Genomic DNA, 25,026 nt, shown 5'->3' on the forward strand with positions numbered 1-25,026 from the left:
ACTCAGCAACTGCCACCACTACTTCTCACTACACCCAGACATCAGAGGTATAGATTTAGCTGTTCAGCCTTATTACCGATCTGATTGTCAAGTTAAAAGGATGTTGCATAGATAGGTGAGAAGCCTGAAGACTTATTGGTGGATCACTTTAGCTCAGCCCCTGCTCTGGTGCATGGACATGTTGAGCTGCCCCAGCCTCTGTGCGTTTCTCGTGCCGGAATTCCCTCCCCCCTGGTCACCTGTGGCTCTCCTCCACATGCCCCTGTGACAGAGGTGGACGTGGGCTTCCCAGATCCCCCTTCACAAAAGGACCTGTTGCCAAGCTTCGAGGAGTGCTGCCTGCAGGAAGCTTTTGGTGGTCGGTCCAAATCAGAGATGTCCTCTGCTTCCAGTGGCCTCCCTTCCCCAGGGCCATTTCCTTCCCATGCAGGGCCATAGCCAAGGGCTGACCAAGGCCAGGTTTGAAGGCCTGGCTATTCCAACCCAAGCGAGACAACTCAGAAGAGCTGCGTTCAGAGCTCCCGAGGGCTCAGCTGAGGTTGTGGAGCCTGCACGGTGGTTCCAATCCAAGTTCCTCCCTTCCCTTCTGTAGTGCTGATCCCGAGGGAATTCTCGATAAATCTCCCGCACGCCGTCTCCACTCTCTGATGGGGAGGGAGCCCTGGGGAGCCCCACCTGAGACGCCCCATCTTTGAGAGATGCCCTTTTTGACTATTCTAATGAAGCCGTCCTTGCTCTGTCCCCAAATTGTATCTAACCACCCCACTTTATCTCCCTCAACATGTTCCTCTTGCTCCGAGCTTCTCTTAAGCGATTTCATGCTTTCTTGTCCTCCCACACTGGGATGTAACCTCCAAGAACACAAAGACCTTATTGGTGGGTTCTTTCCAGGACCTGGAATAATCCCGGGCTCATGGCAAGAAGCTGAGCCCTGCAAGATAGGAAGCCACTAGCCACACGGGGGCGATTTCAATGGAACTGAAGGAATTGATAGTAACAATTATTTATGAATAAAATTTTACTCGATAAAATAAGAATAAAATAAAATTCAGTTCCTCAGTGTCACTCACCACGTTTAATACTCAAGGACCACGTGTGGCCAGTGGCTACCATAAGGGACAGCACAGGTCTGGAATATTCCCGTCACTGCAGAAGACTCTGCTGAGTTGTCTTGAGGTCAAGGACCTCGTCACTGCTCTCTTTCCGTCATCCGGAACAATGCCAGGCCCAGAGCAGGGTCAGCAAATATCTTTTGAGCAGGTGAGCAAATGTGTGGGCGGGTGGATGGGTGTGAGCACAGAGGGAATGGAAAGGCTGAGCAAAGAGGCTGGAGCTGCCTTTTAAAGGGTGAGCTGCATCATGGCACTCCTCTGCTCAAAACTCTCTGGTGTCCTTACAATGGACCCTAAGAACATACTTGCATGGCTTGACCCCTGACCCTTCTCCTCGGTCCCTCTCCAGCCACCGAGGCTTCCTTGCTATTCCTCCAGCACCACAGATATGTTCCTGCCCCAGGGCCTTTGCATTTGCCCCACACTGTGTCTCAAACGCTCTTCTCCCAGATACACCATTTGTGCTCAATGAACTCCCTCTGCTCTGTTTTTTTTTTTTTTTTCTATTTTATTCATTGCTACAGCTCCATGCTTGGAAGAGCGCCTTGTACATAGCAAGCCCCAAATACACTGCTGTTAAGATCTAAAAGCAGGGGTCCTCAAACTTTTTAAACAGGGGGCCAGTTCACTGTCCCTCAGACCATTGGAGAGTGCGCACTGTGGGCCTGGGACGAGTCGGCTGCTAAGCAGGACAGGCAGCGGCCGCAAAAACACCCAGCGGGCCGGATAAATGTCCTAGGCGGGTGGCATGTGGCCCTCCGGCCATAGTTTGAGGACACCTGATCTAAAAGGTGGGAGGAAGGAAAGAAGAAAGGGGAGGAAGAGGAAGAAATGAAGAGTAGGAGGCTTCAAAACAAAACAGTCTCAGGACGGTGACAAGTGGCAAGGGGAGTGGCCACAGGTGGGAAGTCAGGAAATTCCATTATCCTGGTTCCACCTTTTCTTAACTTTTATTCTATAAAACAATGCTATTGAACCACGTGACCCATTTTATACATCTTGATGGATTTCAAAGCGAGAAAAACGTGGAGGAAGGTGTGAGATTAAGTCTTTATTTTAACCCTTGCATTGCTGGAGTGTCCCGCGCTCGGGGGAGGTGGGGAGGAATCTTTCTCTTCTGGCTCAGAGCACAGGCGGATGTCAGGATGTGAGGGGCTGGAGCAGACTTCCTGCCTAACAGACAGACTCTCGCAGACCTCACCGCAACCCGGCTGAGCTGGGGATTTGGGGGATCCTGTCATCTCTCTTTGCATGATGACATTTTGCAGGGGTGCAGGGGGGATTAATTCCCCAGGGATCAGCTTGTTCTAAACCTTGATAATCCAGATTTGCAATTTAATACGGTCCCCTGAGTATCTCACACAAGGAGAGGGCTGTGGGAGGCCAGAGAGAGCGAGAGGGAGAAAAACCAGGCTGTGCTTCCAGGAAATCAGGGGAAGGCGGGGGGAGCCCCCTTGCTCACTTTGAATCAAGGGGACCAGCTCGAGCCTGGCCGGCCCTGGCAGGAAGCCTGTCTGCAGCCCCGAGACAGAGGAGGTGCCTTCCCCTTGCTGAGAGAAAGAAATGAGCGGAGTCTAAGCAGTTGAAGCAGGAAGGGGAAGGGTAGGCCACGCACTGAACTTTTTGACAACCCGACAGGAGAAAGGACTATTTTAACCCAAGGGGAAGCTGAGGAAGAGAGCTGGTGGGTCACAGGGACCTGAGGCTATGTATGGAGCCAAGAGATGTCACTCACTGTGGGGACTTTGAAGTGGCAGCTAGACCCTACTACTGCTCAAATTTCCAACTACAGACGCTTCTAGCTCTATGGGCGCTCCCATCCCGGCAAAGCCACCGCCTTCAGTCTAACCTCCACCCACGCCGTGGCCTGTCACCCCCGGCCCCCACCCTCCCTCCTCTTTGGGGCCACGGGGATTTGGACCTCAAGGGCTTGAGGGTGGGCGGTGTCGGGGGCTTCCAGGACCTCCTCAACGGGCCATCATCTTCACAAACTCTGCAAAGAAAAATCCCCCGTGAGGCGCTTCTCTGTAAAAGCTCCAGACTTACCTTTTTTTTTTTTTTTGAGCTCTTCCCATGTGCCAGGCACCGCTGGTGACCACTGGCAGATTATCTGACCTCTCCCTACCCCTGTTTCTTCATCTATAAAATGGGTATCGTAAGATCGCTATTCCCTTATCTGGTTGTTAAAGTGGTTGTTAAATGACCTAATGCTCATAAAATGGATTAAGTATTCCATAATAGAAATTGTTAACATCTTATTTCATCCTTCCAACCATCCTGGAGGGAGGGGTAAGCGCTAGCTTACAGATAAGGAAACTGAGGCCAGCCAGGGTGACCAACGTGCCCGAGGTCACGTGGATGGTGAATCGTAACCCTGGAAGGAACGCAGGTTGCACCTGACTTCGCTAAGACCAGATGTCAGATGGACTTGCTGCGCAGGTTGGTGGTGGTGGGGGGGGTCACCCTGTTCTTTCCTTTCCTATAGTTGGCCTGAGGCTCTGTCTCCCACCCCCACCCCTTCCAGATTTTACTGTATGTTCTCTGTGCACCTGACCCTGACTAGATCCAGCAGGTGACCAATAGACGTCTACTGAGTTTCCATACTGGGACACGGAGTGGGTTAAGGTTTAGGGGAGACTCCTCCTCTGCCATCCAGAACAGAGGTGAACGCAGCTCAATACAGCAAGGCCCCCCCCCCCCCCCCCCCGTGGTGATGACCCCCATGGAAAGAATCAGAAACTTCCTCGAGACTTCACAGCTAAAGACAAAGGGCAGCTTCCTAGCAAAGGCTGCCTTGGTGTGCGCCCCTGAGGGACGGGTAAGACGGAAAGGTGTGGCGAGTGGACAGAACATCAGGTACAAAGGAAGAGAAGTTGGAGTACCAGAGCAGGTGACGAGTTTGCACTAGAGCATAAAAATTCACAGAGTGGTTCCAGAAGGCACAGGCTAGGTGGGTGGGTGGGGCCAGATGATGGATGGACGTGGACAGCAGACTAAGAATTTTGGAGTTTTGTGTATAGGCAGCAGACAGACGCTGAGATCTTTGAACCAGAGAGTGTCACAGTTAGAACTTGATGTGCCCTATGTATTCCTCCGACTGAAACCCTCCCCACCTCCCATCCATGCAGAACTCTGGTCTCTTTAATGTATTCAATGATTCAATATACATGTGTTGAGCTCAGTGCTAGGAATTGGGGATGTGGTGATGAAAGATTTAGTCCTTGGCCTGAGAAGGAGACAGACGATAAACCATGATAAGCTATGGAGAGGTCATGGGCCAATATTCCTGCAGAGGTGACCACGAGGCGTCGTCAGGGAGAACAGAAGAGAGACACTAAGCCCAGTAAGGGTGGGAGGGGCCTTTTGGGAGCATCACCAGGAGCTGGCCCACGGTGGGGGGGAAAGAGGAAAGGGTGCTCCAGACAGTGAGATGGCATGAGCAGTGACAGGGAAGGAGAATACAAAAACAGTGGTGCTTAGTGCATGATTTCTCTTAGTTTTCTCCAAAACGTTTGAGAGAAAGGTGTTAGCATCAATCACATGTTGGAGATGTGAAAATGGACACTCAAAGAGAGGAAGTGACTAGGATGAGGCTACTGCTGAGTGAGAGATGACCCTGAATGGGAACCTTACCCCAGAGTCCCAGCTGCTAGCCCGTCCACCCCCCTCGAGGGACGTGTTGTTCCTGTGAACCTGGACGGAATGGGTAAGGAGGGAGGGAGCCCTGAGCTCAGGCAGGGAAGGGCCTCAGGCAAAGTGTTCCTTGGAACCACCAGGTGTGACGGACACTGAGCTCTTTGAACCAGTCTGGGCAGAGAGGGATGGAACGAACGCTTCCGCCACCAGCCACCCCCATCCCAGCTCAAACTCGGAAAACAGTGAGGAGTGGCCAACTCGGAGAAAATCACACCGGGAGCTGGAAGTGGGGGCCCGCAGTGGCTGCCCTGCTACAACGTCACCTTCGAAGTCAACGGTGCCATCTCCATTAACGTCGGCTTCCCGGACAACCTCGGAGATCTCCCGTGGGGTGAGCTGCTCCCCCAGGAGCCTCTGCATGGCCTGCTGTAACTCCGCCAGGGTGATCTCCCCGTCCCCGTTCGCGTCGAACTGGACAGGGGCAGAGGGGTGACTTCAGTGACAATGACAACAATGACAGCAACAAGAATGACAGTTGAAGTTCACTGATCACTTACTGTGAATCAAGAACCAACCTGAGTGCTCTGGGCACATCATCCGATAGAATGTCGGCTCCAAAGGACAGTATTTTTTTTTTTTTTTTTTTTAGTTTGCATATATTTTTCTTTTCTTTTCTTTTTTTTTTTTTTTTTTTTTTGAGACAGAGTCTTGCTTTGTTGCCTAGGCTAGAGTGAGTGCCGTGGCGTCAGCCTAGCTCACAGCAACCTCAAACTCCTGGGCTCAAGCGATCCTTCTGTCTCAGCCTCCCAAGTAGCTGGGACTACAGGCATGTGCCACAATGCCCGGCTAATTTTTTCTATATATATTAGTTGGCCAATTAGTTTCTTTCTATTTATAGTAGAGACGGGGTCTCGCTCTTGCTCAGGCTGGTTTCGAACTCCCGACCTCGAGCAATCCGCCCGCCTCGGCCTCCCAGAGAGCTAGGATTACAGGCGTGAGCCACCGCGCCCGGCCTATTTTTCTTCTTTTTAAAATCAGCTTTGTTGGGGTACAAATGACATACAAAAAGCTGCACGTATTTAATGTGTACAATTTGATGAGTTTGGACAAATGCATACACCTGTGAAACCATCCCTACAATCAAGGATATAAACATATCCATCCCTCCCCAAAGGTTTCCTCGCGTTCCCTTGTTATTTTGCAGTGTGTGTGTGTGTGTGTGTGTGTGTGTGTGTGTGTGTGTGTGTGTGGGCAAGGGGTAGGGGAGTGGGGTGGTGAGAATACCTAACATGAGATCTACCCTATCAACAAAATCTTTTTGTTGAACATAAACAATCTAATTTTTTACTTAAAAATCAGATATTAACATGCTTTAGCATTTATCTTGTTTTGAAAAAATTTAAGAATATTATTTTTGATGGACAAAACATAATTGTATACATTTATGGGTTACAATGTGATGCTTTGACAAGTATACAGTGTGAAATGATTAAATCAAGCGAATTAACATATCCATCACCTCAGCTGCTTATTGTTAATATTTCTTGTGGTGATACGTTTGAAATTTACTCTCTATTTTGAAATATACATAATTGACATTCCCACCAACAGCGTGCCAGGCTTCCCTTTTCTCTGCATCCTCACCAACACTGTCACCTTTTTGATAACAGCCGTCCTCACAGGTGTGAGGTGAGATCTCACTGTGGTTTTAATTTGTGTTTCCCAAATGCTTAGCGATGCCGAGTATATATTCATGAACCTGGTCGCCATTTGTATGTCTTCTTTTGAGAAAGTCTGTTCGGGTTCTTTGCTCATTTTTAAATCTGATTATATGTCTTCATGCAGTATTGTTGTTTACAGGCGTGACGCCATACAGCAGATCTCTAGAACTTTTCATCCTGCATCACTGAAACTTACACCCATCGAACAACATCTCCCCATTTCCTCCTCCCCTGTCCCTGGCAACTACCCTTCCTCTCTCTGCTCCTATGAGTTGGGTTGTTTTAGAGACCTCCTATAAATGGACTATGCAACACATCATTCGGCCTCACAAAAGGAGAAGATCCTGCCACATGCGACGACAGGAGTAAACCTGGAGGGTGTTTCGCCAAGTGACATAATAAGCCAGACACAGAAGACGAGAATTTTTAAGTGTCTTGTTCACTGCCCCAAGCTCAGTCCCAAGAACAGCGCTCTCCACATGGGCACTATGGACAAATCGTTTTTGGACAATATGGATATATATTTGTCGAATTAACGAAACTGCCTCCAAACCTCTACCCTCCATACCCTTAACCAATCTACTGGGAAGTCTAGCACGGCCAACCTCCCAAACATATAGGGAGCCAGCTGTCCTTCTCGAGCTCGGCCTGTGCCAACTGGCTCAAGGCACAGTCATCTCTCGCCTGGATTAACAGGACAACCTCCTACTTGGTCTTCTGGCTTCCATTGTGGTCCTGCTGTGGTCTGTTCTCTACACTTCAGGGTTTCATTTAAAACATAACTCAGAGCTTGTCACTCACTCCCCTCCTTAAAATCCCTGATGGCTTCCTGTCCCACTCGGAACAAAGTCCTGACACGGTTGCACAGTGCGTAAGCCCCTGTCGGGCCCTGCCTTTGGGAACTCTGAGACCTTGTTTATTCCATGCCAGTGTCTCTCCAGCCCACGCCTCCCCGGGACTCCCGGCCTGGTCCTCAAACACGCCTTCCTGCCTTACAGCATGTGTACGCTCGCAGCTTCCTGAGCCTGGAATATGAATCCCCTAGAGCAGGGCTGTCCCGGAGAAATACAATGCAAGTCTCATGGGTCATTTAAAATTTTCTAGTAGCCACATTAAGGGGAAAAAAAAAACAGTTAAAAGGAACAAGTGAAATTTCTTTTTAATAATTGATTTTATTTAACCCAATATGTCCAAACTATTACCATTTCATCATGTAATCAGGTTAAAAATTGTTAGTGAACTATGCTATATTATTTTTATGCACACTGAATTGCATAAGACAGCATGATAGCATACTAAGTTCTTAGTATGTACTTAGCGTACTTAGTTAACATGCTTATCATAGAGGTTTACTTAAGTACACAAGTATACTTACGCTTATTATCCTAAACATACTAAGTCTTAATCCAGTGTGTATTTTTACACTTATAGCACTTCTCAGTTCCGACACTCAATTTTTTTTTTTTTTTTTTTATCAGAAATACTTGATCTGGGCCGGGCACAGTGGCTCACGCCTGTAATCCTAGCACTCTGGGAGGCTGAGGCAGGTGGATTGCTCAAGGTCAGGAGTTTGAGACCAGCCTGAGCAAGAGCAAGACCCCGTCTCTACTATAAACAGAAAGAAATTAATTGGCCAACTAATATATATAGAAAAAATTAGCTGGGCATGGTGGCACATGCCTGTAGTCCCAGCTACTCAGGAGGCTGAGGCAGGAGGATCGCTTGAGCCCAGGAGTTTGAGGTTGCTGTGAGCTAGGCTGATGTCATGGCATTCACTCTAGTCTGGGCAACAAAGTGAGACTCTGTCTCAAAAAAAAAAAAAGAAAAAAAGAAAAAGAAATACTTGATCTGCATAAAGTTTACAGTTGAAAAAGTACATCCACATACCCAAGTTGCTCCAGATGAAAGTTTTCCAATAACTGAATCAAGTATTTTTTCTTAAATTTAAATGAATTGTGTTTAAATACTTGGGCACTTCTAGTCAACTGAATATGAATGGAAATTAAATAAATAATGTAATCGAAAGCTATTGAACTGAAATAGAATAAAAAAATCGGTTCCCATTTCAAGGGCCCAGTGGCCACATGTGGTCAGTGGCTACTGTTTTGGGGCAGAGCATTTCTGTGGCCACAGAAAGTTCTATTGGATGGTGCAGCTGTAGATCTTTATATGAAGCTGGGAGAGAAAAATCACACAGCTAGTAGGTGATCCAGCCTTCCTATGACAGGCATTAGGAGGAGAGGCCCTAACACTTGGTTTGGAGATTGCAGGATCTTGGATAAGATTGGTCACTTTCATGAACCTCAGTTTCCTCATCTGTATGACTGGGGTAATTGACTGCTTACTCCTAATGTTCTTTTGGTGGGGATTAAATCAGATAAGATATGTAGAGGCCTTGATCCATTGCCAGTGTTTGGAACATGTTAGTTTCCTTCCTTATTGATCCCACCATGGGTAGAAAAAAATTGGTTTTGGTGGGTTCTGTCCCCGGCAATGATGAGTCACAGACCTCTCCTTCAACCACCACCAGCACCCGGCACTATCAACTCACCTCCTTGAAGGCGTCTCGCATCTCCTGGACCCCGATCATCCCGGCCGTTTCTGCAAGCAATTTCGGGGTCATGAGCTCCACAAAGTCGTCAAAGTCCACACGGCCACCCACTGAGGATGGAGAGGGGGGATTAGTGAGATTCCTCCTGCCCCGACCATCCATTACCTCACTGCGGGCTTCAAGTCTGTTCAAGAAATAGATCGGCTCCCACCTCCCTGTCCAGTAAGAGCCGTCTTCGACCTCCTCCCTCCACTCCGCCAGCTCAAGCCCTCACGTCCCTCTAATCTCAACACGAGTGGACGGGGGGGTGACCTTCAGAACATCTCTTCCTAGGTTAAGACCTATGCCCCCTCATCTGTAGACCCACAGGAGAAGGTGTATGCATTAAAGAGCATCCAAGTCTCTTCCAGATATAAATATTATCACTGCCTTGAATTCAGCCTTGTTTGCTCAATTACATGCCCAGGAGCAAACACAATAGCAATTTCATTCCAGCTTTGATCTCAAAATCAGCTCTGGTCTCCACCTAAAACCCCACTCCTTTTGCAACGCTATTCACCAACATTAGCTTCAACTCCAAGTTTGTTTCCACCATCCAACGTAGCTCCAATCTTGGGCTCCACTGAGGAAGCTTAATGGTGATGGTAATAGTCTACGTTTGACAAGAATCTGCTGGGGGCTAAGACTTTGCCTGCATTAGCATCTTTGCCCCTTCCTTTCCACAATCGCATGAATTTCACTCGACAGGTGAGGAAACTGAGACTCAAGAGTAGGGGATAACTCTGCTTTTCAAAATGACCACAATTACTAGATAATAGCATGGGGACTTGAACACAGACCTATCTCTGTATGTTCCCCAATTCCACCCTGAGCCCTCCCCACCCCCAGCCATTCCTCCCACCCCCTGGCCTCACAGTTCATGCGGATTTGCTGGCCCAGTTCAGTCAGTTCCATCTCTGTGGGCATGTAACCCATCGTCCTCATGAGATTCCCCAAGTCCTTACAAGAGATGAACCCGTCTCGGTCCTTGTCAAACTCAAGAAATGCTTCCCGGAGCTCTGGAAGTTATGGGGAGAAGAATTTGGGGAGAACTTGAAACAGTCCGTGGGAAAGAGTGGCGTCCCTTGAAACTATCAATGAGGCTCCCACTAGGACTTCTCAAAGGAAAATACATCTTAGAAAACAAATATTTCAAAAAGGAGTGATATCTGAACTGTGTTAGGAAGAGGCATGACTCCTGAGACCACTAAATGAGAGCACTAAAGTCCTTCAAACTCTTGGGTGAAGTTATGGGGAACCTCAAAACCACCAAGAGAAAAACCAAAAATTTCTTTTTTTTTTTTGAGACGAGGTCTCTTGCCTGGGCTAGAGTGCAGTGGCATCCTCATAGCTCATGGAAACCTCAAACTCCTGGGCTCATGCGATCCTCCTGGCTCAGCCTCCACCACAGCTGGGACTACAGAACTATTTTCAATTCATTCTAAAACTCATGTTTCACTCCTGAGTCTCTGAGACACTTGGGGATGCCTTCTAAATACTTTGGGATGTACTCAAACTGCCATGAGAGTGCCACCAAAATCACAGTTGAGTGGGAAGAGAGAGGGATGTAAAACTTTCATGTAAATCACTTCATACGGAAATACACAAAGGGGGCTGAGGGGAGGTTAAGCGGGTGTCGTTACCTTCGATCTCATCTTGTCCCAGTGGTCTTTCCTGGAAAGGAACGCAGGGGAGGGGGAATTGGGAGAGAGGTTCAGGAATCCGACACCCAATTCTCCAAACATGTCCCCTTGTTCTCCCAAGCTACATACCTCCCCCTTCCTGTTTCTCTTCCTTTCTGCCTCTCCTCTTTCTGCTCCTGTCTCCTGACTCCCAGGCAGTGGCTCTCACCTCCCCAACTCTTCCCCACCCCCTCTCAATTCTCCTCCCCCATCCTTCACTCTTGATCGCCCTCCTTCCCACTTTCCCAGACAAGCATCCATCACACTGTGTCCAAAGGGTCCGAAACACCCTGAATCCGATCTCCTCCTTTTCCCGATGAAGAAAGCAAGACTCACAATCGCAGCTAACATGCTCAGAGTGCTGACTCTGTGCCAGGCAGCTTCTGTAACCCTTTTGTTTCAACCTCAGGCACTGCTCTGTGAGGCCAGTCCAAATATCATTCCCATCTTGCCCATAAGGACACCAACAAACAGAGAGGTGAAGGAACCTGCCCAAGGTCACACAGCTCATAAGTGGCAGATCCCCTCCCAAGGGAGGGAGAAATTAAATTACTCCCTTGAGGTCGTGTGGCAAAGTTGGGTGCAATGCTGGGATTTGAATTCAGGGCTCCTGACTCCCAAGTCAGAATTCTTCCCTTGACACACCATTGACTCTTTTCCCATCTGCCTCCCTCCTTCTCCCCAAGGGTTAGAATCCCTTTGCAGGGGACCAGTATTTAACTTCAGGCAGGATGATCAATGCCAGTGCAAACAATCCCTAACACCTCTGAGAATTTCCAATCATGGTTGCGCCACCTTCTCTCGCTCGTTTTCTCTCCCCTCCCTCCCTCCCTCCCTCCCTCCCTCCCTCCCTTCCTTCCTTCCTTCCTTCCTTCCTCCCTTCCTCCCTTCCTTCCTTCCTTCCTATCTTAATGCCTGACGATCCAAAGCATGCCCATAGGAATCAAGCAGCTCTGATCCTGGCACTTACTAATTGTGTAAGCTTAAGACAAAGGACTTCATGACTGAGCCCCTGTAAAATGGGAATGAAAAGTGTCATCAACCTCATGAGTTGATCTGAGGTTTCAATGACATCGAGAATGCAAAGCCCTCTGCACAGGGCTTAGTAAGTGGCAGCTGTGGTTGTTGACATCATCATCGTCACTATGAGTGTCTGCAGAAAAGAAAGATGATGATCTCAACAATGTCATCCCAGCTCCTCTTTTATTTTTCTTCCCTTTTGTCTTCTCCTTTTTGCTCCTGACTTCTGATTTTACTCCCTCGAAGGCCCCTGGAATTCTAGCTTCTCAGCTCCTGCTCTCCCTCTCCCCGCGTCTGCCAGGTTCCCACGTCCCCTACCCTGCCCAGTGCTGTCCCAGCCTCACCCGCTGTTTCTCAGCGATGCCTTTCCTCAAGAAGATGCAGGCGGGGCCCAAGGGGAACTGCATGGAGGGCGGGGCACAGCTCTGCAGCACCGGTGTCAAGATAGTGCGCCTTCGCCACCTCTTCCAGCCTGTCCCTCTGTCCCTGCGTCTCCCAGCTGTGTGACAGCTGGGGTGGAAATCTCCACCAGGCTGGGGCGGGATCAGAGCTGCTCCTGCCTCCCCATCTGGCTTGAGCGAGGTGGGTGGGGAGGGCCAGTCCCGGGCTCTGACACTCTGCTATCCCCGAGGAGAGTCGGAAAGTTCGCTTTGGAAACGGGGATTAGGGTAGAGGGCACGCGTTCACGCGATGTCCCAACAAGCATTTTGAGGGCTCCCTCTAGCCTGGGCTCTGGGCAGTGAGACGGAGAGGACAGGGGCCTTGGCCGCAAGGAGCTTTCCCAATGAGCAGGAGGCGAGAATCGGGAATCGCCTGGTGACGGGAGGTGGGGAAGTAGGCGAGCATGGTGATCAGGAGCGTGGCATTTGCTCATCCCTCCCTTCCATTCTTCCTGAATAATTCAGGGGGGAAGAGCAAGGTGGGGAGGAGTCATGGTGGGGGTGGGGTGAGGATCAAGGTGGTGTCAGAGCCCAAAGGGGTGATGAGGGTGTCCACACTGGGGCGGGGTGGGAGAGGGGGCTGGGGGCCATCTGGTGTGGGTAGCCGGGGGCGGGGGGGTCCTCCTGGAGAGGCAGCATGGCCCAGAGTGCTGGTGCCTGAGAGCTGGGCATGCACCCATGGGAAGGCAGCTTGGTGTGGAATGGGGGAGCACGAGCTGAGTTGGGGGGGAATCTATATGCAGGTATTGTCTAGGGTGGGGGTCTGCACTGCAAATGGGTCACACAGAAGGCCACACGTGGGGGATCTGGCGTGGGCCCGAGTGGAGTGAGAAGGATGCCCACTCGTGGAGGCAGCCCACTGCATGGTAGAGGGTGTTGAAGCCAGGGTAGGGTGGGAAAAGTGAGTCCCTGGGGTGGGCTGGCAAAGGAGAAGGGATTGGTTACACATGGGGGTTCTAGTAGGTGTAGGGGGAGCAGGTCTCCCACTGTTAGGAAGAGAGCTAGTAAAACAGAGGAAAAAGTAGAATGAGGACTGGAACTGGAGGCATTGGTATGTGCACACGGATCTTGATTGTAGAGACAAAGATAGACACGGTCTCAGTGTGCACGGGAACACTGGTATATATTCGCTCTAGCCCTCTCCACCAAGGGAACACAGAAGCAGTGACACTCCAACATGAATGAGCACCTCATCCAGATCTTGACTTCTAAATACCATTCTCCACTAAAAGGAACCAAGGCTCCTAGGAGAAATGGCTGATTCCATGTCTAGAGCAGGAAACAAACAAGATGAGCCTAAAACATACTGTGCTTAAAGCAAGGAATTGCTCAGAGTTATGGGAACATGTTAAAAGAACACAGGAGGAAGCACCATTGGCCATTACTGGGGAACTGGAGAATCAAAATAAATGATAGTAACAAATATACAGGCCAACATGGGAAACCAGAAGTCCATATGGAAATGAATAAAATGTTAAGTTGAAAGTTTGCTGTTTCCTCCCTACAAAATACTAATTTCAAAGGAAAGAGTCACTTTACAGTGGAGAAACCCGGCAGACGCCATCTTAATCCAATGACCAAAATGAACATCATCAATAATGTGACTAACCGAAATCATGCGCCACCTGACAGGATGCAACGAGAACACGGCACTGCTTTTGTGATATTGCTGAATCCAGTCACAAGAGGACATCAGACAAGCCCAAATGGAGGGATGGTTTACAAACTAACCGGCCTGTACGCTGAAAACACCCCCTTTGAACTCTCCCAGGGCTCCTTCTCCACAGCCCCCCAGATCTAGCAGCTCCCTGACCCCACCGCCTCACAACCCAGACTGTCCTCTGTGTTTCGTCTCCTTCCAGCATGTTCTGCAGGCAAATCTGCAGCCTGCTCCCCTGCGCGTGGTAAACGAACAGGTGTCTCTATGAGCCAGGTAAGGAGCTTCCCTGCTCTGGGTCCCAGCGGCATTTGCAATAGGAATCCCCACGTCCTCCTGTCCCTCCTCCACCATCTTCACCATCATAGCACGGTGGCAAAATCTAGTGAGCCTCTACTATGTGCTGGGCCATGCCCTAAATCTGTGGTTCTCAAAGTTTAGCACTTAGCAGAGCCACCTGGAGGGCCCGTCACAGCAGGTCCCGGCCCCACGCCAGGGGTTCCGAGGCAGTAGGTTCTGGGGGGTGGGGCTGACAGTTTGCATTTCTAGAAGGTCCCAGGTGATGCTGTTTCAGCTGCTGGTTGGGGACCACATATGACAACCTCTGCTGCCAACCCTTTACATGTACCCTTATTTAGCCCTCACATCAGCCTTATGGAGGATGTCTCCACCTGCAGGCAACAGCAGACCCAAATGAGAGCTGCTCAACAGTGAAGGGACTTTGCTGTCACTCGAGAGCCTGGCAGCAGGTGGCTCAGGGTGTGCACCCTCTGCTCCTCTTGTCTGCCGGACTCCTGGTCTTGCCCTCCTCCAGCTGGTGGCCTGAGCACTGCTGCAGGGCCAGAGGAGGCGGCCAGAGCCTAGTTCTCTCTGTGACAATCTTAGAAAAAAGTTTTCCAGAAACTTCTTCCCTTTAGTCCCAAAAGACTTAGTGTTGCATTGGCCAAAGTTCCCACGCACGTCAGTGTCTAATCTGACTCGTGGTGAGCTGAACAGGGCCACCATGACCAGTGCAGCCGGTTACGCAGCACCGTGGACAGGGAACTCTTTCCGGAAACACACAGCGGGAGGAAGTTGGCACTTGGGGAGGACTTCAGAAGGAAGGGGGTGAAGGGCTATTGGGGTGACTAACAGTGATGCCCTTGGTTCCACCTCATGTGCCACTGCAGACTGACGCTCCAACCACTGCATGCCTGGCACTGTTCCAGGAGGGATAACGGTGAGCAAAACAGGTAAGGCCACCGCTGTGCCTCATGGGTGACGGATTCTGAGGCCACGCTTGGTCCCCAGTTGGTGGGTCACTGAGCCAGGGATCACACCCAAGTCACTGTCCTTACTGTCTCCTGAGAGGCAGAGGACCTTACTTGAAAGGTGTGGTCGGAAGGCCAGGTCGGAGCTGGCGATGACACTCCTGGGCGTGGCCCTGGATAAGTCACTGACCTTTTCTGTGCCTCCCTGTTCCCATCTGCAAAAATAGGGGTCATGACAGCACCTACCTGTAGAATTGCTGGGCGGTTAAACAAGTTAAAAAATATGTATGTAAAGACTTTAGACTGCTGCGGTCCAACACGATTACATGAAATATTCACGTCCTTGGTTGTGGGGCCACATGGCAAGTGCCCGATCGCGGCAGGTGGCCAGTGGCTGTCACGCTGCACAGAGCAGACACGGAACACTCCCATCACGGCAGAAAGCGCCACTGGACGGTGCTGGCTCAGTTCCCAGCAATTGTCACATGTGGTATGAGTGCCACTTCTTAGAGCTTTGCCCCCAGAGCCCAGCTTGCCACAGAGTGTTTCACAACTATTTATTGAAAGAAATGCCCAGATGAATCCCAAACCCCGGCGTAAACCACCCCCTCACACATCACACACACACTCCTGACGCTCAAAAACCACAGACTGCGACACCAGACTTGCTGGAAAGTAGAGGCGATAGCCCTGAGTTCCCTCCACCTCTCGCCCTGCGCCCCGGGGGCAGGGGCCTAGTCCGTATCTTCAGGGTTAGAGTCCGAGTCCTCACCCTGCTGGTTCTGAATCTGACTCTGCTTCCGGTACAGGTAGGCCACCTGTGGGGAGACGGTGGGGGGCGGGTCAGAAGCTCCCTGGCTGCCCCCAGCTCCCGTGTTCCCAGCCAGAGGTCGCCTCTCTAAGAAGCTGGTCTGACCGAGTCGCAGGGCGACCCCCGACCCCTTCCAAGGGCCTCACCTGGGCACTGCTGGTGGCCTCCTCGGGCTGCTTGTCTTCCCGGACTCGAATAAACCGAGGGAAGCGGAGGGAGATCCCTTTCTCACTGTCCACCTGGGAGGGAAGGAGACGGGACGGAGTCTCTCCTCTGGTCTCGCTGCGGTCTGCTGGCTGTGGCAATTCCCTGTCCTCCTCCCCCCTTGATGGGGCCCCAGGTTCCTGATCCAGACCAGGGGCTGAACAATGCTCGTTTTAGGGCTTAAACAAGTTGACAAAGTGCTTGGAACTGTATCTGGTGCACAGTAAGTGCTTAAGAAATGCCAGCTGCTCTAGCTGTTATTCATGCTGTTATTATTGCTGATTAGGGCTGAGAGGCAGAATAGCAAAGAGTCGGGGTGTGGGTTCTAGAACCAGAATTTGGGATTCAAATCCCAGCTCCCAACTCTCAGGAGCCACGTGCCCCTGGGCCAGTTCCCTAAGCTCCCTGGGCCTCTGCTTCCTCACCTGTAAAATGGAGACATTCATGTCACTATGTCTCAGGGTTTTTGTGAGCATTAGATGAGTGTGTGCAAGTGAAACGCTAATTATCATACAGCGCCTGCTTCACAGTAAGTTCTGGATAGACACCAGCTCCTGTCGCCTGTTATCAGGCACCCTGGCTGTCTAATATGCAGCACCAGTGACAAATTAAAAAAAAATATGAGTTCCTTCTTTTAAAATGGAAGTCTGCTTCTCATCAGAAAATAATGTGCCAGTTTGGATTTGAAGGATAGAAAGAAATCACAGAGAGCACATTTTACTTCTGAGATCCACTGTTCTTTTGAAGGAGAGAGCTAAGAGCTTCCCAGCGCTGGCCACGGCTGGCGTTTCCCCTGGCGTACAACAATGCCGCAGCTGGCGTTGAGGACTGAATCACCAGAGACAGAAATCGGCCAAGGAATTAAAAAACTTGGCAGCACGGAAATTAATTATGATTGAGGAAGAAACTGCGGCAGTCAGGGCAAATGCTTGCCAAGAAGCGTGCTGAGCTTTTGCTTAAAAGAACTGAGTTTTTGAGAATTACTTCAGAGCTGAAGGTGAGATTATGATATTAATGAGAGCAATGTCACTGTTTTCTTTCTACTCCCGGGGAATTCTTTCTCTCTTTTAAAGAAAAAGGGTTTTGACCTCATTATGTGACATTCAAGTTAAACGCAAGCGGTGTCCTTGGTCACTGCTCAGGATGAGCCGATGTGGCCCCAGGGCCCCTCCCCGCCCTGCTACCAACATTCCCCCCAGAGCCACTTTGCAGGGCGCGCCCAGGCCCCCCGGTACTCACCAGGCCCCGGGCTGCGGGGTAGATGGGGGAGAGGGAGAGGTCTGCGCACTTCACTTCCCACACGGTGCTGGGGTCCAGCCAGTGGTCGGGGGCCGCGGCGCCATCTATGCGCACGTAGGAGCGCGGCGCAGGCAGCACCAGGGCCTGCGGGGGCAGAGGAGAGAGGACCAGGGGGATCCTGAACCTCAAAGTCAAGGGCCGGGGAGGGGGGAAAGAGGGAGGAAATGAGGGAAGGGAACAAAGAGACGCAGACACCCCTTAAGTGAGGCGCAGGCTGTCGGGGCGGGGAGGCCAAGGCAATGGCCGCCACGGCTCACCTGGAGCTGCTGGTGATGCTCCTCCAGCTCCTCGTCGCTGAAGCCGGTTCCGAGCTGCAGGGAGGACTCGGCAGGTCAGAGGCCGGCCAGTGGCCCGGCACTTCCTTCCCGGCTCCTACCACCTAAGGACTTGGACTGCGAGCGCTGGCAGCCCCACCTCCTACCGGTCCAAGCAGCATCCATGGAAACCCGGGAAGGGTGAGGTGGGGGCCGACCTTCCCGACAAAGGCTCCTGAGGGGGAGTGACTCTCCCGGGAGGACGTCCACTACCCCACTCAGTGTTCTGCTTCACGCCACACCCCTGCTCCTTCCACCCCGTCTCCCTGGCCCAGGATGTCGCCCCCTCGGGCTCACCCACATCCCACCTGCCCGGTAACTTGTCCTCAGCTCCAATCTTAACATTGCCAAGAGCTTCCTTCACCTACAAAATACTACAAAACGGTAATACTCGATGCTAGCAGACATGCAGCCAGATGGGCATCCCTGACTGATGTAAAATGTCAGCTGCAAGGCCCCTTTTGTATTGGGGGCCTTAAACATTTCCTTGCCTTTTGTCCCAACAATGGCTCTTTTTAAACATCTATTCTTAAAAAAAAAATCTATTCTAAATAATCTAAAATGGTGACAGATTAGTGGCCAAAGATACGTGTGAATTATAAAATCCCTTCTATGACTGCTTATTTGGGTTAATGTACAGCAAGTGCTGATGTTATTCATGAGAACAAAGCTGGTAACAATGCAACCACACAATTATAGGGAACTGGTTTGTGAAACTGGGACATATCCACTGGAAGTTGTGCAGGTGCTCAAGTGATATGGTACCATATCACTTAGGTGCATATGGTCACATTTAAAATAAAGTACTTACACGGCAAAAAGGCAGAAAAGAAAATTACTTATAGAGAAGGATCACAATTTTGCAAAAATATAAATATTCCATAAAACGTCCCCTCAAATGTTACTAGTGGTTGCCTCTGGGATTCTGGGTAATATTTTTTTCTGTTTCTGTGGCAAAAGATGCCATTATTTTTGGATGTGGGAATATAGGAAATACATAGGAAAATCTAGTTACAATGTGCACAGCTTAAAAAGAAAACATTTCCCAGAGTCCCTTGCAGTTGGGGTGGTCTGTGGAACAAAGTTCTAACCAACAAAACTTAATGGAAGCTGTTCGCTGGCTGAGGCTGACTCAGGTGGTCCACCCCTCTTTATTGTTGTGCCTTCCTCCTTTCTGCTGCTGGGAACATGCATGGCCACGATGGCTGGAACAACTGCAGCCACACTGTGACAATGAGGCCAGAAGCACAGGATGAAAACAAATGTGGGGAAAGAGAGGAGGACCTAGGACCCCTAATGACATGAGAGAGCTGCCTGCCCCCCTATATTTCTCATTACATGAGAGAAAAATAAATCCTCCTCTTAGGTAAGCTACCAGTATTTGCTACTAAATTAAATTGCTAACTGACACAGGCTCCTTACACCTTTCTATACTAACCCATTTTTCTGTTACAAGCAAGAGTTACTTACAGAATCAGAAAATGTAAATAAAAACTAGGAAAACAATAATCCTTCACAGAGAGGACATGAGCACATCTTGGTCTGGGCCCTCCCTAGGTAGCCAACAGGAGACCCCAGAATTCAAATCTGCTTTTCCCCTGCTTCTGCAGTCAGCCCAAGCCCCCAGGACCTTGCATATGGCCTGCAGCTCCTCACTGTCCTTGTCGTACGAGGCCAGCAGGAAGCCCCCGTAGCGGCCGGCCCGCTTCCCCCGGCCCAGGTAGGCGCCGATCACCACAAGGTCCAGGGTGTCACCCAAGCCATCGAGGTAGTCCTTCTTCAGCTGGGACGGGGGAGGCAAGATATGAGGGGGAGCACCCAAGGGGGAGCTCACTGCTGGAACTAATTGGTGGGCTGGGGAGAACTTCCAGAAAGAACACTGAGGACGGTCCCCGTGAGAACGGACGTGGGCAGGGCTTCTCGGTGCACAAGGCTGTGGGTAGCCGTGCACGCATCCTAAGACAGGGAGGTTTGTGCACACAGCTGCTCCGTGTCCAGAGGGTCACAGGCAGGTAAACACGCAGGAAGGTCCCGCCAGCTGAGCTCCAGACGTCCCTTACGCTCACCCAGCCCTCACTGCCCCTTCTCCACTCAATCGTCTCTCAGCAGACGACAGACTCCTGCTCCCTCACCCCCACTTCTGCCCAGCGCCCCCACCCGTCCACTCGCCACAGGGAAACCGGAGGACCTTTGCAAAACGACAACCAGGCCCCGTGACTCCCTGCATGAAACCTCCACTGGCTTCCCGAAGCTCTTAGGGGAAGACTGGTTTTATCTGACGGTGGCTCCCAAGCTGCTGCGTGACCTGGGGCCTACTGCCTACTCCTCCCTCACCTCCCACCCCGCCTGCCTGCTGCCTGCACACGCCCAGCTTGGTCTTCCTTGGGGACTTTGAACTTATGGACCCCCCCCCCCCCCAGCCTGGTGCTCTGTCCCTGATTTTCCCGTCATCGACCCCTTTCTGCTGTCTAATCCCAACCCAAACGTTGACTCTTCCCAATCACCTAGGGGCACTCCCAGACCTGCTGGCCCAGAAGGGCCTCAAAATTCCCGTGGCGCTCATCACTGCCCAACTGTGTCCTGTTCGCTTGTCGCTGGCTTCCTCCCCGAGTGCCCGGCTGACACTGAGGCCAGCGCAGAGAGAACAGAGACCTCATGCAAACTTCCTCCTGGCATCCGCAGTGCTTGTGCCAGGGGCGGCTCTCAATCAACTCCCGGTGAACTCACTAACAAGGACCTGGGGTGGGACTGTGGGACTCTGAAGAGGGTCCCCGAGCTCACACAGGCTGCAGAGTGGAGCCTCCAAGTGACCGCCCAGTCGGGAGAGACTTGCAGACCGGGGCTGTGGTGGGGAAGGCCAGGTCAGGGGACGGGAAGCACCTTGAGCCAGTTGTGCGATCTCTTGGCGATCTCGTAGGTGGCGTCGACATCCAGGGTCTTCACCATCAGCCCCTCGCAGGAGTCTGAGGGAGACACACAGCGTGGCTCTTGGGAGCCCCCACTCACAAGGGCCGGAGCAGGTGGACTCTGGCCAAATCATCTGGGGTGGGGGCAGGCTGGGAGCCAGGGTCGGACGGGTTGCAGGGAGGCCACAGACCGTGGTGGAGAAAAGAGCAGGCGCCCTTACCTTTCACGGACTGTTCCAGAAACTCGGCGATCTGGTCGATGTCCTTGGTGTCCAGGGAGGTGGCGAAGACAAACTCACCCTCCGTCTCCACGAAGTTCTCCCGGAGCAGCTGCCGGCGTCGGGAAAGGGGCTCACGGACCAGGGACTGAGGGCGGGGAGGGAGGACGGAGGGAGGGGCGTTACTGTGGAAAGAGACAGTGAGTCCCGACTGCGCGGCAAGCAGGAAACACACGGGTCGCCAGTAGTAACATGGTTTATAAAAAGCCTTGAGAGGGGAGAGCCGCGCTGGCGGGAGGATTCTAAGAGCTTAAAGCGCAGGGCCAGTTGCGGGCAAGAGGGGCTGGACACCGGTCAGAGCGGTGATCTCAGGAGCACCCGACAGGGAGCCTCGCTGGAGCCTGGATGAACACTACGGGCCTCCTGTAAGTCAGTGCCGGCTGAACAAAGGCACCTGGAGAACCACGGCCCAGGTGGCCTCCCCACTCTGTGATGCAGAGTCCGAAACGACAGCCAGACTGCTGGCTCCCAGGCCCACACACCACCCCCGTCTTCCCACAGCTGCCCCGATATGAAGCCGGAACTCACCTCTCCGTTGAGGTAGATGAGGTCGAAGGCGTACAGACACACCTGCACCTGGATCTCGGACGCATCCACCTCCTGGGTTGGGGCAAAATGGAGACCAGGAGTGGGGCAAGGTGTGACGGGGCTGGCTGGGTTCCCCTCGCGTGGCGCCTGAGGCAGACACTGGTCACCTGCTATTCTCTCTCTCCCGAGCCGACGGGCCCCACACTTGTGAGGGTGGCAATGCTGCTGGCCCCAGGTAGTGAATCATCATGGCTCTCGGCTAATTCTGACCACCTCACTCCCCTTCACCAGATATTTGCTCTCCCAGCCTCCTTTGAGGGTGATGGGACACAGTTCTGGCCAATGAGATATAAAGGGGAGGTCTGGTGGGGTACAGGTTGTGGAGGTTCCCAGAACAGATCTTTCATAGCAAAATGATAGAGATGTGGGAAAAGGACCCTTCCTCCCCTTCCTACTTGGGATGCTGGGATGAGAATGTGATGGCTGGAGCCATGGCAGCCGTTTTGCAGAAAGGCTAAGAGAACTGCACTCAGACTAACACTCTGCCCTTCTGGGATGGGGCAGGATCCATAGCCAGGCCTGGAAAGATGAGGGAGTATGGGGCCATGGCAGGCAGGGGAGGGGACCAACGCTACCTTGCGTTTGCGAGTGGTGAGCACTTGGAATGGCTGAATCTGCTTCTTTTCCCGGTCCCAAGCCACGGCTTCCGTGTCCAGGATGAAGGATGTGACAGACGGGAGTTTAATCTGAAAAGTAAAAGGAAAGACTCAGGGCTTGTGTGAGGCAAAGGATGAGATCAAAAGAAAGACATGGGGAAACAAATTTCCTTGTCCTTCCACAGCTCTCCAGATCCACTGACAAAGGACACACGAACACAGATCCCCACTGAGTGGAGGAAAAAAACTTTTCTGAAAACGTACTATTTAGTCCCACAAATTGGAGACCCAGGAACCTTTGATATCTCCCTCTTCCACTCACCCACATTCAATTCCCCAGTGAACACGTTAATCTCCCCTTCAAAAATCTCTCTGCAAGCTGCCCACTGCCCCACTGTGCTCAGCCACTTCATCCTACTGGTCCCCCCATCCTGCACTGTCCCCGAGGGCCACTCAGCCAGGGCAATCCTGGCAAATGCAATCTGGTCACAGTACGTTCCTGCTAAAACCACCTTGTGACTCCCCAGTGCTGCCGTGGGTCTCCTTGTCAGCCTTGGCCCTCCCTCGCCTCACCTGGCTCCCAGCACGTGAGCCTCTAATGAGATGTGCCCTCCCACCACTGGGCCCTTGCACATGCTGTTCCCTGTCCTTCCCCTGCACTGTCCCTCACTTCCGCTGGGAAGCCTTTGCTCTTGCGAGGCACAAGTCCAGGGGCACCAGCCCTGCCGTGTCCTGGACCCTGGCAGCTTCCCTGACATTAAGCCTAAGTCAAGTCTGTTGCTCACACAGGCTTATAGAAGGTGGGTCCTTTTCTTCAGAGCCCTGATTGCACCTGTAATTACGGAAGCAACAGCAAGACTCTCTGGTGAAAGTCTGCCTGCCCCGCTAGCCTGTGGGCTCGGTGAGGGCAGGGACCGTGGCAGGCTTGCCTGTGTCATGTGCCAGGCCTGCAGTATAGGGCCCAGCTCAGAGCAGATGCCCAGTAAGTACTTGTTGAATGAATAAGCGAAAGAAGCCTGATAGGGAAGACTTTGTACCATATACCACCAATAGGAAGCCCTAGAATATGCAAAACTAAGTATGGTGACAAAAAAGGTGATCAGGGCTTGCCTGTGGCAGATGGATGGTGGGGGGGCGGAGGAGGGGGCTTGCCTGGCCAGGGGCACGGGGAATAGTCCAGAGTGATGAGAATACGGACGTGTTCTATACGTTGATTGGGTGTTGGTCACACGGGTGTATAAACTTGTGAAAGCTCATCAAAGTATACTGTGTACATAAAATCAGAAACTTTTATGGAAATTACATCTTAGTAAAATTTAAAAATATAGTGCTTGGCACTCAGCAGCAGAGCCACCAAGGCACATGCTGTCCTGTGGCTCTCGTCTTCACCACCTCTAACAGGCAGGATTCTGAACACTGTGTTCCCTGCTCTCTGGAAGAAACAATTTCCCAATTAATTAGGGGCAGGCAAGGAGAAAGGCTCTTTGATAGAGGAATCCTAAAACAGGCCGGAGACTCCCGCTGAGTGCAGAGAAACCCCCAGCTCGGGCCGTAAGGCCCAGCCCTATGTGACCCTGGGCTTCACTCTGGGGCTGGGCCCGTCTGTAGGCTGCTCCCTGCACCCTCGTTCCCACTCCCCCTCCCTGCACCCTCGTCCCCATTCCCCCTCCCTGCCAGAGAGGCTGTGGAGTTCTGTCACACCAGGGTGGCCACGGGATCCAGTGGCTGGACAGTGACTCTAAGCTGGAGTCGGCTGGGGTGCTTCAGAGGCACCTTCATGGGAGGGGACAGAAGCTAGAAGCCCTTTTCCCTCTGTCTTTCTGCCTGGAAGTGCGACATCTATTTGGGAAGCCATCAAGGGACAGGCATTGGGACGAAAACCAACCAGCCAAGGACAGTAGAGGACAGAGGCAGAAACGAGCCGGGTGCGCGAGGACACCAGGGCTGGGCCGCGTCACCGCTGGGCTGCCCATCTCCAGATTTGAGAAAAAAATATCTGCTTGAGCCACGCATAGTGGCTGCTCTGGCACCTGCAGCCAGATGATATCCAATTTCCTTCCAACAAGCTCCCACTGCCGAGCCGGCCCCTGCCAGTGAGAGTGCCCCGCAGACGCCCACCTTGGGGATTCGGCTGATGATGTCCGGGTACTTCCCGGTGTTATCTTCCTGGTTCCTGCTGAAGATCTTCACCTCCCCGCCTTCCAGAACATGGATCTGCCACAGTGGGTGGGGGAAGGGAGAGGAAAGCAGAGCTGAGCCCACCCCATGTGGTCCCTCCTTTCCCTTCTGGCTCCACCTTCACTAGTAGAAGGTTCCGGATGCTCTGGAGGAGGAACTGGTGCAGAGACCTGAGCGAATCATCTCGGTTCCAACAGCACCTCCCACCCTGTCTCTGGAAGCCCCGTTGTCTACTCCTCCCTCCTGTAAGCACATTTGTCTTGCTAGGTGTACATACCGATTTGCCTAAATGTTGTTACGCTGGAAATATCATTCTGGTTCCCACTGTTAGTTTATTAGCTCATTTTAATACAGTCTGGTCACAGGCCTTGAGCAGGGCTACAAACATGCTATCCTACGTGTGTACTGCTATCTCAAGAAAATTTATATATATAAAATCATCGTCACTATCATGAATCATTTTGTTTCTTACTTTTTTCTCAACACTGTATTTTGAAGATCCACTTATGATGCTGAGTGTCTATCGAATCCACTACTGCAGCTGGCGCAAAGCCCTGCAGACGCCCACCCACATCGCTTGCTCTCTGGTCCCGGGTCACAGGACATATGCACAATGTCACTGCACTAAGAGGCCACACAGGCGCCTCCCAGAATGGCTGGTATAACACACCCACCCACCAGCAGGGCACAAATGGAGCCACGACCACAGGTCAGGACTTTTGACGATTTTGCTCTCAGATAAGC

The 25,026-nt window shown here is 51.7% G+C and overlaps 2 protein-coding genes across 3 annotated transcripts in view; both read right to left on the bottom strand.

Moving 5' to 3' along the window:
• Positions 1–4,859: 4,859 nt before the first annotated feature.
• On the bottom strand, positions 4,860–12,685 carry CABP5 (calcium binding protein 5). The gene is made up of 5 exons (XM_012761062.3): positions 12,106–12,685; positions 10,703–10,733; positions 9,935–10,078; positions 9,021–9,130; positions 4,860–5,219 (listed from the first exon to the last, which is right to left on the bottom strand). The coding sequence occupies exons 1-5, from the start codon at positions 12,166–12,168 to the stop codon at positions 4,860–4,862; spliced, it is 708 nt and encodes a 235-aa protein (XP_012616516.2). The 5' UTR covers positions 12,169–12,685.
• A 2,963-nt stretch (positions 12,686–15,648) lies between these two features.
• LIG1 (DNA ligase 1) overlaps positions 15,649–25,026 on the bottom strand; it is a 37,317-nt gene continuing 27,939 nt past the window's right edge. For both annotated transcript variants that reach the window (XM_012761059.3, XM_075993201.1), the window contains exons 19-28: positions 24,223–24,318; positions 22,084–22,194; positions 21,449–21,520; positions 20,864–21,008; positions 20,617–20,699; positions 19,367–19,519; positions 17,680–17,733; positions 17,363–17,506; positions 16,066–16,158; positions 15,649–15,926 (exon numbers count right to left, since the gene is read on the bottom strand). In XM_012761059.3, the coding sequence (XP_012616513.2) occupies positions 15,843–15,926; positions 16,066–16,158; positions 17,363–17,506; positions 17,680–17,733; positions 19,367–19,519; positions 20,617–20,699; positions 20,864–21,008; positions 21,449–21,520; positions 22,084–22,194; positions 24,223–24,318 (1,035 nt within the window). In that variant the 3' untranslated portion in view covers positions 15,649–15,842. The remainder of the gene's footprint in view (positions 15,927–16,065; positions 16,159–17,362; positions 17,507–17,679; positions 17,734–19,366; positions 19,520–20,616; positions 20,700–20,863; positions 21,009–21,448; positions 21,521–22,083; positions 22,195–24,222; positions 24,319–25,026) is intronic.

This window comes from Microcebus murinus, chromosome 16, assembly GCF_040939455.1.
Source record: "Microcebus murinus isolate Inina chromosome 16, M.murinus_Inina_mat1.0, whole genome shotgun sequence".
Lineage (NCBI taxonomy): Eukaryota > Metazoa > Chordata > Mammalia > Primates > Cheirogaleidae > Microcebus > Microcebus murinus.